The 14,736-nt window shown below is 45.8% G+C and overlaps 1 protein-coding gene across 2 annotated transcripts; it reads left to right on the forward strand.

Moving 5' to 3' along the window:
• Positions 1-10,018: 10,018 nt before the first annotated feature.
• Positions 10,019-14,267, forward strand: LOC125509672 (F-box protein CPR1-like). Of its 2 annotated transcripts, XM_048674694.1 has the most exons (6): positions 10,019-10,202; positions 10,793-12,139; positions 12,230-12,352; positions 12,651-12,743; positions 12,838-12,897; positions 13,874-14,267. In XM_048674694.1, exons 2-6 carry the CDS (start codon positions 10,835-10,837, stop codon positions 13,946-13,948), a joined length of 1,656 nt encoding a protein of 551 aa, XP_048530651.1. In that variant the 5' UTR covers positions 10,019-10,202; positions 10,793-10,834; the 3' UTR covers positions 13,949-14,267. The 2 variants fall into 2 exon arrangements, with proteins under 2 accessions (XP_048530651.1, XP_048530652.1); XM_048674695.1 differs by lacking the exon at positions 12,838-12,897.
• The last annotated feature ends 469 nt before the right edge of the window (positions 14,268-14,736 follow it).

Genomic DNA, 14,736 nt, shown 5'->3' on the forward strand with positions numbered 1-14,736 from the left:
TTCTTCGTTAAACCGGAGGAGGAACTGTTTCACCGGTTTGTATTTAGGATCCACATTAAGGGTGTGCTCAACGAGTTGCCTCGGTACACCTGGCATGTCAGAGGGTTTCCATGCAAAAATGTCCCGATTCTCACGGATGAACTCGATGAGCGCGCTTTCCTATTTCGGATCCAAGTTGGCACTGATGCTGAACTGCTTGGACAAATCGCCAGGTACGAAGTCAACAAGCTTAGTTTCTGCTGCCGATTTGAACTTCAGGGCCGGATCATGCTCCGTAGTTGGCTTCTTTAATGGAGTCATGTCCGCCGGATCAACATTGTCCCTATAATACTTCAGCTCCTCGGTGGCACAAACTGACTCTGCGTAGGCCGCATCTCCTTCCTCGCACTCCAAAGCGATTTTACGGCTTCCGTGAACCGTTATTGTCCCCTTGTGACCCGGCATCTTGAGCTGCAAATACACATAACAGGGCCGTGCCATAAACTTGGCGTAGGCCGGTCGCCCAAACAGGGCGTGATATGGACTTTGGATTTTCACCACTTCAAATATCAATGTCTCCGACCTGGAATCATGATCATCTCCAAAGGCCATTTCCAGAGCTATCTTACCAACAGGATATGCTGACTTGCCAGGTACCACACCGTGGAACACCGTATTAGACGGTTTGAGATTTTTATCTGTTAGTCCCATATGACGGAAGGTCTCATAGTACAAGATATTAATGCTGCTCCCTCCATCCATGAGCACCTTGGTGAACTTGTAACCTCCCACCTGAGGCGCCACCACCAGATCCAGCTGACCCGGATTATCAACCTGGGGAGGGTGACCCTCTCTGCTCCATATGATTGGCTGTTCAAACCAGCGTAGATAACGGGGCACGGCCGGTTCAACAGAGTTGACTGCCCGCCTCTGAACCTTCCGGTCTCGCTTGTCCAAGCTAGTGGTGAAAACATGGTACTGCCCACTATTCAACTGCTTTGGGTTGCTCTGGTAACCTGACTGTTGCTGCTGTTGGTTGTAACCACCCTGGTTGTTCTGATTATTTTGACTATTATGTCCGCCCGGATTACCATTAAATCCTGAACCGGAATTTCCTCCACCGTAACCCGGGCCGGATCCTGAGCCACCGCCGGAGCCGTGATCATACCGGAAAGCATTAGAATTCTTGAACTCCTGCATAATGAAGCAATCCTTCCAAAGGTGGTTTGCTGGCACCTCCTTCGTTCCATGTCTTGGACAGGGCTGGCTCAATAGATAATTTAGGCGGTCCGGGTTAGGGTTGGGTGCTCCATTGCGATTTGGCGGTTTACCCCTGCGTCGCTGGCCCTTGTCCTGCGTGTTGGTGTTAGCCACAAAGTCCATGTTACCATCCGCTTTACACTTGCCTCCACCACCATTGCCTGCCAAGTGATGCTGCCGACCTTTGGAATTGCTGTTCCTCTTTCCCTTCCCTGCCTTGTCGTCATCAGATTCGGGATCCTTGGTACTATCAGAATCAGCATACTTTACCAAAGCAGCCATGAGGGTCCCCATGTCAGTGCAATGGAGCTTCATCCGTCCCAATTTCAGCTTTAGGGGCCCAAACCGACAGTTGCCTTCTAGGGTTAAGACTGCGGTGTCAGCGTTGATGCGGTCTGATGAATGCAACACTTGTGAGACCCGGCGCACCCAATGAGTCGTCGATTCTCCTTCCTCCTGGACACAGGCAGCTAAGTCTACCATCGACATGGGTTGCTTACATGTATCCTTGAAATTATTGATAAATCGGGCTCGTAATTGGGCCCATGAACTGATAGAATTGGCCGGTAAGCTTTTTAACCAAGTGCGGGCCGTTCCTTCAAGCATCATGGTGAAGTACTTCGCACATGCCGCATCATCCACATCAAGCATCTCCATGGCCATCTCATAGCTCTCCACCCATGTCTCTGGGGGTTGATCCGCCGTGTAATTTGGTACCTTGCGCGGGCCCTTGAAATCCTTGGGCAGACGCACATTGCATAAAGCGGGGACAAGGCAAGGCACCCCCAAAGAGCTAGAAGTAACACCGGGTTCGACCGAAATAGTTGGACGAACCGGCGTAAGCTGCTGAGCATGATACTGTGCGGCTAACTCGGCCTCCCTGCGCGCTCGGGCCCGGTCCACCACTTCCTGAGCGTTATCAGCACCACCCGCCGGGTTGTTGCCGCGGGGTGCTCCACGTCGTTCACTACTTGACACTGCTGGTTCATCCATACGCCTGCTATAGCTCTGGCTTGGACGAGGGGTCGAGTGGATCCGGTCGCGGCTGTAGGAGTACGCTTCCTGTTGGACCAAAGCTGTCCTAAGAAGCTCCTTGACCCGTCGTGTCTCTACCGCCTGCGGCGAGTCACCTTCAATTGGAATGGCCTCCAGCCGTGCAGCAGCGACAACGAGATTGTCCATTGGGTTGGAGTAGTGACCCGGAGGTGTTGAAACAGCCTGAGGTATAACAGTGTTTTGACGAGGCGGATTCATCGGACGAGGCTGAACCGGCGCACCGGTCCCCGGAGCTTCCGGCTGGTTTCCCTCCAGCGGATTGCTGGTTCCTGCTCCTAGGGTGTTGAAAAGGTCTCTGGCCTCGAAAACCGAAGGCAAACGGGATCGGTACTTCCTCCTCATGACTTCATGCGACGCGTTCTGGTCCAACATGAGCCTGTAGGCTTGTGCGTCTAAAGCGGCCCGCTCCGTGGTCATCTTGGCATTCTCAGCTGCCAGGTCCGCCTTGGCCTGGGTGATCTGTTCCTTCACCTTTGCAATCTCCGCGTTATGGACTTCCTGATCCGCCGGATTAGCTTCTGCCATGAGTGCAGCCAATGCATCAAATGGATCTGATAGAACTTGAGCCGGCGGGCGTGCAGAGCTTCCTCCCCCGGCAGCTGTCACCGCTACTGAACCGGAGGTTATTGGCGCAGCGGTCGAAGAATGAAGTGCTGCTTGTGTGCCGGCCATGAATATTCCAACTCGGTTGGGTTGATCAGAGGGGTCCGGAATACTGTCGCCATCGGAACAACCCCCAATCCGGCCATCTTGTAGCTGATATAGAGATTTAGTTTCTCCGGTTGATGACTCGTTGCCGGAATAAATGACGGTCTCGCCGCGAGATTCCGATCCATCCTCATAACTTCCTCCATCGATGACTCCCACGAAGGCACGCTTCACGGCCGGTTTAACCCGGGCGCATCGCGCACGCTGAGCCGTTTCGACGAGGTCGGTGCCAATGTCCGGCTCAGGGCCCGGTTCTCCGATCTTGCCGATGAAAACGTGTATGCCACCAAAGGGGACCCGGTACCCGTACTCAACTGAGCCGGCCTCGGGGCCCCAGCCTGCATCATCGATGTAGAGCTTGCCGCGACGACTCTTAGTCATCCGGCCCACAGCGTAGCCCTTGAGTCCTTCAAAGCGGCCCTCCAAGAACTTGAAACCATCGTGCGATAGCCCCACAGTGGGCGCCAACTATCGTGGTTTTGTCACGGCAGATGTCCTAGAGAAAGGACTTAGTCATGGAGCCATCGCGACGGGTTAGCTTGAAGGGGTTAAAGCGGACACAGGGACGCAAGAGAGTTTATATTAGTTCGGCCCCTTCGATGAAGGTAAAAGCCTACGTCTAGTTGTGATGGAATTGATGGGGTTTCGATGACTAGGGAGCAAACAAGCTTCGCCTAAGTCTCGAGTTGTTGTCTGTTGTCTGAACCGCCGCCGGGTCGTCCCCTTATATACACGGGTGACGCCCGTCGGTTCACATATTCCCAATACCGGCTCATAGTTGTGTCCGGTTTGGTCTCTACTTATTCCTAACTTACAATACAAGTTACATACCAACGCCGGTTTACGGCTACAGGCCTTGAACCGACTATGGGCCTTGAGCCCTCATCTGCCTTCTTGGGTTTCAACATAGTTAACTACTGAAGAAGTTAACCCGGCCCAGATAGGCCGGTTTATGCCCAGTAGTGATATCCTCAACACTTGATGTATGTCTTGCATGTGCTTATCTGTGGTGACAATGGGATATTCACGTGATCTACTTAATGTATGTTTTGGTGATCAACTTGCGGGTTCCGTGACCTTGTGAACTTATGCATAGGGGTTGGCACATGTTTTCGTCTTGACTCTCCAGTAGAAACTTTGGGGCACTCTTTGAAGTTCTTTGTGTTGGTTGAATAGATGAATCTGAGATTGTGTGATGCATATCGTATAATCATACCCACGGATACTTGAGGTGACATTGGAGTATCTAGGTGACATTAAGGTTTTGGTGGATTTGTGTCTTAAGGTGTTATTCTAGTACGTTCTCTAGGATAGATTGAACGGAAAGAATAGCTTCGTGTTATTTTACTACGGACTCTTGAATAGATCGATCAGAAAGAATAATTTTGAAGTGGTTTCGTACCCTACAATAATCTCTTCGTTTGTTCTCCGCTATTAGTGACTTTGGAGTGACTCTTTGTTGCATGTTGAGGGATAGTTATTTGATCCAATTATGTTATTATTGTTGAGAGAACTTGCACTAGTGAAAGTATGAACCCTAAGCCTTGTTTCAACGCATTGCAATACCGTTTGTGCTCATTTTTATCATTAGTTACCTTGCTGTTTTTATATTTTCAGATTACAAAAACCTATATCTATCATCAATATTACACTTGTATCACCATCTCTTCGCCGAACTAGTGCACCTATACAGTTTACCATTGTATTGGATGTGTTGGCGACACAAGAGACTCTTTGCTATTTGGTTGCAGGGTTGTTTGAGAGAGACCATCTTCATCCTACGCCTCCCACGGATTGATAAACCTTAGGTCATCCACTTGAGGGAAATTTGCTACTGTCCTACAAACCTCTGCACTTGGAGGCCCAACAACGTCTACAAGAAGAAGGTTGTGTAGTAGACATCCCCGTCACCTCCTATTCTTCATCGGGAGGCCAGATCTAGAGTCCATTTGGGGCTCCGAAGATGGGGATCTTCGTTCTTCATCATCACCAACTCTTCTCCATCGCCAATTCCATGATGCTTCCCATTGGGAGTGAGTAATTTCTTCATAGGCTCGCTGGTCGGTGAGGAGTTGGATGAGATTCATCATGTAATCTAGTTAGTTTTGTTAGGGCTTGATCCCTAGTATCCACTATGTTCTGAGATTGATGTTGTTATGACTTTGCCATGCTTAATGCTTGTCACTTTGGGCCCGGGTGCCATGATTTCAGATCTGAACCGTTTATGTTATCACCATTATATCCATGTTCTAGATCCGATCTTGCAAGTTATAGTCACCTACTACATGTTATGATCCGGCAACCCTGGAGTGACAATAGTCGGGACCACTCCCGATGATGACCGTAGTTTGAGGAGTTCATGTATTCACCATGTGTTAATGCTTTGTTCCGGTTCTCTATTAAAAGGAGGCCTTAATATCCCTTAGTTTCCAATTGGACCCCACTGCCACGGGAGGGTAGGACAAAAGATGTCATGCAAGTTCTTTCCATAAACACGCATGACTATTTACGGAATACATGCCTACATTATATTTATGAACTGGAGCTAGTGTCATATCGCCCTAGGTTATGACTGTCACATGATGAATATCTTCCAACAAATTACCGATCCAATGCCTACGAATTTATCTTATATTGTTCTTGCCAAGTTACCATTGCTATCATTACTGTTGCACTTGCTACAAAAATACTGCTATCACTGTTACTGTTACTACTGCTGTTGTCACTATTATCAAAACTATCATGTTACTTTGCTACTGATCAAGTTGCTGTAGATAATTAATCTGCAGGTGTGGTTGAATTGACAACTCAACTGTTAATACTTGCAAATATTCTTTGGCCCCCCTTGTGTCGAATCTATAAATTTGGGTTGAATACTCTATCCTCGAAAACTGTTGCGATCCCCTATATTTGTGGGTTATCAAGTAGCTTACGCTAGTTGCCACTCCCATCCCACTTTGAGGATGGCCGATCACTTGTGAGTAGTAGCTGACATACTTGTTAACTTCCCCTTGAATGATTCCCCATCGATGTTGGAGAGGTCCCACATTGCAATTGATGACGACACGATGCGGCTGCACATATTCCTTTTGTTAATGATATACATTCCAATCTTCTCCCAATACTTGTTTCCCTTTTCCTTGGTGCCACGTATTGGATTCATTGTTGTGGCCAACCAAGTTTTGACCAACAAGATATCTTGAAAAGTTGAGAATGCCGGACCTCTTGCCTTTGTCGTCCTTGCCTTCTTATTCTTGCTCGGATTGAGATTTGATAAAATCCATGAACTAACGGTCTATGCAAAACATTGAACATGGCATATGCAAAGTTGATCAGACAAGAGCAAGAAGAACATACCTAGTCTTGTTGTGTCATTCCGCCGAACAGGTCGTGGGCAGCCCGGGCGCCGCCGGTGCCCGTGCTTCTCCATGCCCAAATGAGCCGCGACGAGTGACAGACGTCCACCAGCGGCATCTGCGTGGGCGAAAAGCTCTTCGAAATGCCCCAACCAGACGTCGGATCCTTCTCTATCCCAACCTGGTCCGACGACAGAATCCTTGTCAGCGGTGGGATGGATGGGGTGCGGGGTTCCGGTCGTGGCGGCGGGGGCGGGCAGGGAGGACAACTACTCATCCATGTCCGCATCCGCTCCCCGCGATGCCGCTGCTTCCCTCTCTCGTTGCCGGCGTCGGTGGTTCCCCTGGAGAATGTTCTCCGGCTTGCCGACTAGCCCGAGGACGCGACACTGACGGACGAGGCAGACACAGACACACAACCTCTGTCGCTGTGGTCGGGGACGGGCTGGACGACATTTAGGGCGGTGGATCGAGACTGGCGGTGATGATGGGGAGCAAGGGGACGGCTGGCGAGGGCTCGAACTCGAAAAATGTTGGAGGGAGGTGGGAGGAAGGGGAAGGGTTTGGTGGGTTTGGTGCAATTTGTGATGGGGTAGGGTTGTCATGTTTGACATCGGGGGCGCGCCCGGGCGCCTCATATCTGCCCCATATTTGACTGGATATGAGGGGTGCCGGTCGTCGGTTTCAGGATGCCTGGCTATAGATGCTCTAACATCATACGCGGGATCTCAAACCTGTAGAAATTGCGAGAACAAAACAAAAACTTATTTATCTTTTACTTTTCAAGAGAAAAGTCTATTTATCCTTAGGTGAAAAAGCGCATTTATTTGAGTGCAATGGAGAATGGCGGTTTGCTAGAGTGTTCCGCTAACTGGGCCAAACATGGCCGTCGTATGCTCACATACATTACTATATACATCATCCATTTATACTAAAGTTAAGACACTTATTTTAAGACGAAAGAAGTATCTCCTTATGTTCCTTCCTCCTTGGCGAAATCCTGGAAACCGACAAACACAGACGAGGAGGGGGAAGAGTGCAGGAAATCGTTTCAGCACCACCTGGGGTCTGCGAGAAATCATCCACCGTGCCAAGTGGAGAGTCCTCCCATGGCGGTGACTGCCGAGCTCACTTGATCCTGACCACGCTCATGATTGTGAGTCCTCTAGTCCCCTCGATCTCCTCTTTAGCTTGCGGGACGTTTCCTCCTCCGACGCCTCTCTTTTTCCATGTATTATACACAGTTCATTGCATGTTATATACAAAAATGTTCATTGCATGTTTAAGAAAATGCTCACCCTATATTAAGAAAATGCTCAACATATTTCAAAAACTGTTCATTGTGTATTTTAAAGTTATTCAACATATACTAAAAAATGTTAATGTTTATTTAAATATTGTTCAGCGTATATCACAACAATTGTTCAATGTGTATTTAAATATTTGTTTAGCATATATCACAAACTGTTCAGTGCGTACTTCAAAATTGTTCGGCGTATATCACAAAATGTTCTATGTATATTCTCAAAAAAGCATCATTTGAAAATTCAAACTTTTTGTTCATTTTTTCAATATTTTTCACGCTTTTAAAAGTTCAATCAAATTTCTAAATTTGTTCACGATTTTCAAACATTATTATAAAAATCAAGGATTTTTCCCAAGAAATGTTGAAAAGTTTGAATAACGAAATGGATCTGTCGTTGTACTTAGCACTTTAACTGATCAGGCGATGCAAATTGGTTCTTAAAGTCGGGCGCTGCAAATATAGGACTAGAATTTGTCTGGTCTACTGGTTTGGATCCACTAGCGGGAGATCGAACCTTGCGCAACAGCTTTCTCGTGAGGTTAATTTTTTACGCGTCTAGATTTCGCTAGCTCCAAATGGGTCAGTCCGTTCGCGGTTCTCTTCCGCAAAGACTCAGCAGTTTGACGCTCACTGGTTTTGAAAAAAAAGCTCATTCAATTTGAAAAAGTTCATCAATTTTGAAAAAAATCATCGTATTTGACAAACAATACATCTAAGTTTAAAAAGTTCATCGGTTTTTAAAAAAAGTTCACAAACTAAAAACCCACACATTTAAGAAAAAGATAAAAGAAAAACGAAACGAAGTAGAAAAAAAGGAAAAGAAGAAAAAGAACAAAACGAACTGACAAAGAAATACAAGAGGAAAACGAACGAAGAGTGCACAAAGCTGGTTAGTAGCCTGCTGGTTGTCGCGCATCCTTCTAACAACGAAATCACTAATTGAGAAGTATTTGTTGCAAAGATCATTTTAGTTTCCTTGGTTGCGACAAGTGGCGCACATGCAGCGTGTCACTTGTCGCAACCTGGAAGTTTTCTCTTTTTTCATAGATCCGTTTATTCAAAACATTTTACCCCTTAAACCGTGCGTCCAAATCTTGAACTGCTTTCACTGTTGGATTCCTCGTATCGAGATCTTCAAAACTAGATCCCATGTTGATAGGTTTTGACGAACTTTTTTTTCACGAAAAAATAGGACGAAAAAACCAAACCGTGAGCACGAGTTTTTTCCCTTTCCGAAAGAGGCATGCCCGTGCCTCTCACGAAATCACAACCATGCCTCTAACGGAAGCAAAACCGTGACTCTCGCCGAAGGAAAAAGCCAGAGAAAACACGTTTTTTCGTTTCCGATGAGGCACGACCGTGATTCTCATGAAAGCACAACCGTGCCTCTTGCGGAAGCAAAATCACGACTCTCGCGAAAGAAAAAAAAACAGAAAACACATTTCTTTCCCTTTCCGAAAGGCACGGCCGTGACTCTCGCGAAAACACAATCGTGCCTCTCGCGGAAGCAAAACCGTGACTCTCGTGAAAGAAAAAAAAACGTGTTTTTTCCTTTCCGAAGGCACGGCCGTGACTCTCGCGAAAGCACAACCGTGCCTCTCGAAGCAAAACCATGACTCTTGCGAAAAAAATAGAAAACATGTTTTTTTCGTTTCCAAGATGCACGGCCGTGCCTCTCACGAAAGCAAAACCGTGACTCTCGTGAAAGCAAAAAAAAACAAAAAATGCGTTTTTTTTTCGTTTTCGAGAGGTACGGCCGTGACTCTCGCGAAAGTAAAAAACGCGTTTTTTCGCGCATTTTTTTTCCTTTTCATTTTTTTGATTGAAAAGCTAAGGAAGGCTGATGGAAAACCAAAATGTCAAAAAACCCGAAAAAAACTGTTTAAAAAGCCGAAAACGCGTGCGGGAAAATAAAAATAAAAACAAAATCTGGAAGGAGCGCCTAGATCGCGCCACATGGCGAATGGCTGAAAGTGTGCCAAGTGGCTTTGATTGTTGCGAGGCTCCCGAAGGAGCGCTCGTTAACTAGTTGCTCCCTTCGAACGATCAGGTCATGAGTTTGATCCCACGCGCAGCACATTTTTTAGAAAGAAAAAACGAAGATGAACCATTTTTCAGAACAATAAGGTAGTTGGGCCGGCCCAGCGAGGGAGGCTGCAGGCGTCCGTTTGCAAAATGCCTACTAACGGGCGCCAAATAGGAAACGCCCCCTGCTCTTCCTCTAACTTGCACGCAAAAAAAAAGTGTTCCGCTAACTGGGCCGAACCTGGGCCCCACATGCTAATACACACTACTCTACCATATAATTAACGCCCCTTCTTCCCTTTTTGTTTTTTTACTTATATCCCCTCTGTTCTGTTCCTTCCTGCCCGGCGAAATCACGGAAGCCGCTAACGGCAGCCGAGAATGGAGGGGAAAGAGCGGCAGTAAATCATTTCGTCAGCAGCTCTTGGGGCCTGCGGGAAATCTTCCACCGCGTCACCTCCTCCCATGGCGGCGACCGCGGAGCTCGCCTGATCCTGATCGCGCCCGTGATTGTGAGTGCTCCACTCCCCTCCGTGTCCTCTTTTGCTTGCTTGCGGGCTGTTTCCTCCTCCTCCGACGCCCCTCCCGTCCACGCCCCTTCCATCTGTAACTGCAGCGGCGGCTAGGGTTTCTGGCTGCTTGCCCCGAGTTGAGGGATTGAGACGCCGGAGGGAGGGCGCATGATTGTTCCTTGGATTTGGCACTAGTCTGCAGTTCGGGTACATGAGAGATGACGATAACATTAGAGTTTCTTTAATCTTTTGACCGCAAGATTATGCTTTTGGTAGTTGATAACATTGTTTTAGCGTGGAGACGAAAGAAGCGAATTTACTTTTCTAGTCAAAATTTTGGACGCTGCAACAGAGCAGAATTTTTTAGATGCCGTCAGTACCTACCTTCCTTGGCGCATTGGCTGGTAAATACAGTAGATATTTGGAAGCGATACAAACATGGATATGTTTCATCTTCTTTCTTTGCCGGCAAAATAGTTTTAATGACTGCTTTCTGTCTAGTAATTTTTCAAGTCAAACTCCAAGCAGTATGCCCTGTATCATTTTTCTTTTTGCGGGACTGCATCACTAATTGGAATGTGCGTTTGCAGAGTGGTTTGGCAGTTCGGCTGCCCCAGCAGTGCGTGCTCACCATGGTTACTGAAGAGCCCGAAGCAAAGAAGCAGATAAATGAGGAATGCATCATAAACCGCCTCCCAGGAGACCTCATTGAGCGGATATTTTTTAGGCTTCCGGTGAGCACTTTGTTGACGTGCCGCGGCGTCTGCAAGCAGTGGCAGAACTTCATCCGGGATCCACAGTTTGCCGCATCACACCTCCAGCTTGCACCCAGTTATGCTCTTCTGTTCTTCCCGCAAGGTTTGGTTTCCGGCGTGCTCTACCCTAGTGATGCTATCCTAATTGACGAAGCCTGGTCACCGTCGACATATGCGGTGCCAGTGATTGGTCCTGATGATTTCCTTTTTGGTTCATGCAATGGCCTTCTTGGGTCATACACAAAGACATCAACGATCAAGATAGCTAACCTTGCAACTGGTGAATGTCTACATCTTGAGAAACCTTCCAAGAATGTGAAAGGTGATCACTACTGTTTCTACAGCTTTGGGTTTCATCCCGTGACAAAAGAATACAAGATCACACACTTCCTTGGTGACTGCGTTGATGGTCGCCCCCATAATAAAGACAGGTTCAACATCATTCAAGTTTACACGCTTGGTGATGAGAAATGGAAAGATATCCGCACTCCAGAACCTCTTAGCTTGATCAGTGTGAGAAACTCTGGAGTTGTCAATGTTGATGGCAAAATGTATTGGTTAACTGAAGACATGCTAGTTAGCTGGCAGCATGCAGTTATTTCCTTTGATCTCAGGGAAGAAAGTTTTGCGACGATACAACTGCCGGCAGAGCGTGAAGATCAGGATCGTTATGGTCCTCGTAAGTTCTGGATCAGAGAAATGCATGGGAAAATATGCATAGTAACTGCTCAACCAAGTCGTTGTGATCCCAGAGCTCTTCTTGGTGAACTGCAGATCTGGACACTTGAGAACACGGTAGAGCAACAAAGGTGGAGCAAGAAGTACAATATTAAGAACCCACCAAATTACATTCCAGGTCCACATTCTGTTCACAGGGATAGGATCATGACGCAACTTTGCAATAGCGTGTGTTCATATGAGTTGTTTAGTGAAAACTTCGAGATTGATTTGAGCAAGAAGTTGAAGCTGTTTGATTCCAAACCCCGTTGGATGTACAACATGCAATCCTACATCGTTGTGAAATCACTTGTATCTTTAGATTTATATAAAAAGGCTGGCATTGTGCGCAGACCGAAACAGCAAGTAGGCTGGGAATTGAAGAAGTGGAAGGCATGGGAGGATAAGCGTCGTGAGGCAGAGGATATACGGTGCCGTGTCCACAAACATGAGCATGCCTTATTTGTACGTTGGCCAAACTGTTATTAGCCTTCAACCTGGATGAATGTTCCTTATTTTGGAATTTTTGACAACCGCTAACTTGCCACTTTGTAGGGAAACGCAGAAAAAATGGGTAAAATGTATCAGTCTTTGCAGGATAAGCCACATGATGTAGCAGAACGTCTACGCGCAGAACTCAATCAGGTGTTGCAGGACATGCCGGATAGTCCAAGTCAGGTGATTCTCTACAGAAATGGTAGAATCGAGGGTACCACACTTTTCACATTTTAGTTAAAAAGATCCATAAGGCAAGGCATAACAAGATTTTTTTTTCTTGAGAAAACGCAAAGCTTGCATCTTGATGCCTTGACCGAAAAAATATAGTTACAAGGCCTAAGACTAGGCTAAACAACTGACCACTCAAGACAAGACCACAACTAACAACCACCGGACATACATTACAACCAACACCACAAAACTATTTTAAGTGTGTTGTAACTAGTGCGTTAACAAGTGTTTTGTAATTTTCCAATAGCCAAAGTCCCCCCGGAGGCTTAATTGGGTGGAGCAGAAGCAGGACTATGAGAAGTTGATGGCCCGTTCAGCGAAACTGAAAGAAAGGGCTCAGGTACAGTTTGCTTGCATTTGTTGATTTGCTAGCAAACATTATTTACTACTGTTGTTGAAGTATGTCAAATTTGACAAACTTGACCTTCCTATAGGTCATGAAGCAGGCACATGATAACATCTTGAGTATCATTGCAAGTTTTAAGTCGGATAAGGTGAACTTTTGCGGGTTTAAACTTTTAAATTATCCATGTTTTCTGCAACAACCTGCCAGCTTGTTACTCGTTTCTTTTTTGGCTACCTGTCCCATTTGCCATAATAATGAAGCCAATTAACTTATTTTCAGAAATAAGCAGCTTAACTGGGTTCTCTATTCATATAAATGAATGACTTGCATGTTCTCGAAAGAAATAAATGAATGTCTTGCCCACTAAAATGTGACTATTTTCCACACCAAACGTAATCTTATACAACTGCTTGTATGTTTTACTTTTTGACAGCTGTGCAACTTTGTTTAATTGAAGTTGTCTACTTATTCAACTCACCGTGCACTTAATCTAGCGGGTCACATATTTTACATTGTATGGAAATTAATTTATTCACTACGGTTTAAATACATGCAGTCAAAAAACTTCATGTCATGCCTTTTATTTTAAAGAGTATATCCAGCATCCTAAAAAAGCTATATTCTCTTATTTAATATTGCAAACCCAACATGCATATGTAAGCCTTGTCTAGTACTCACTCCATTTTCTGTAAACGGAGGGAGTAGTTGCCTAGTTCTGTAAATTTCATGTTCTTGCATGCATTTCCAGTTTCATGTTTGCTGGAATACTTTGTACATGATGAGCAATGAGCATAGTCGTGCTAACTAAGCATTGGATTTTTTTTCGGATTGTGCATCAGTAACTATAATGGATCATCATAAGCATGGAGTGAGTAGCCAAGAAGATCATTGTTACCATCCGTTACAAAATTTCACTTTCATCTGTATTGTTCTGGTTTTGAACTTCTCATCCTGAAATTTAGCAACAATGTGCCCCTTGTTTACTGTTAGAGAAGAACAATGAGGATATACGATAGTATGTCTCTTCTTTTATTGGAATTCTAAATGTTTCGTGTTAGCACATGGGATGAAGTAGCGAACAGTTTCTTGTATTTGATATCCTGATCCATATTCACTTTTGGCAGGGTAAATCTACTGCTGGCGCTTCTTCTTCTTCCATTGCCCGTCTTGATGAGAAGAAGGAAGAAGAGAACATTTAAAATTGCACTTAGCTATCTGGGGCACTTCTTGTTATTGTCTCTATTTCATCCTGAGAGATTCTGTAACCTCTGCCAAGGAGGCTCTTGTCCCCTTGGATTGGATATGCGCAGCCGTTGTTCGTAGTCCGATTTAGCCTCTCGCTCCATCAGTTGCTCGTTGTCATTACATTGCACTTTCAGGTTTCTAGTTTCTATAAATGTTCGGCGCAAAATGCCGCTTGGCCGAGAGATCCAACAGGAACGATGGCCTTGCCTTAAACAGGAATAATGATGTGATTTGCAATGTTTTAAATACTTGGGATTAAGTGTCAAGACTTCATGCTGGCTCTCTGCGCTGTAGTTCTCTTATTAGTTCTCACGATATGCATCTGATGTTGTGTGGACTAATCTGCCAAACTGTCTCTGCTTGTGCATTAGTGTCCTCTGAGTGAGCAGAGGGCGAAAACATTCTGGAACGTCTGAAGGCTAAAAATGCGCCAACCTGGAACAAACGCGTATTTTGCTAAGCTTTTTCTTTCTTTTGGGCCGAGAATGCCTAGTTACCGAGTTAATGGTGTTTCCCTTTTGTACTGGGTAAGATGATGCAAACCTGGGACTTGAGAACTTGTCATGGCATTCTTCTTAGGTCGCTTAGACTCTTCCTACTATGGTCCAGCTATTGCATCTTTTTAGTCCCGAGTGATTGCTAGCTTTTCCAGCCAGTAAGCCGGTGGTTTATGTATCTGACATCTATCTATCTGCTGCTATGTTCGAACGTCTGAACCGACTATTGCCACTATGAACATCTA

The sequence above is a fragment of the Triticum urartu genome, chromosome 5 (assembly GCF_003073215.2).
Source record: "Triticum urartu cultivar G1812 chromosome 5, Tu2.1, whole genome shotgun sequence".
NCBI lineage: Eukaryota > Viridiplantae > Streptophyta > Magnoliopsida > Poales > Poaceae > Triticum > Triticum urartu.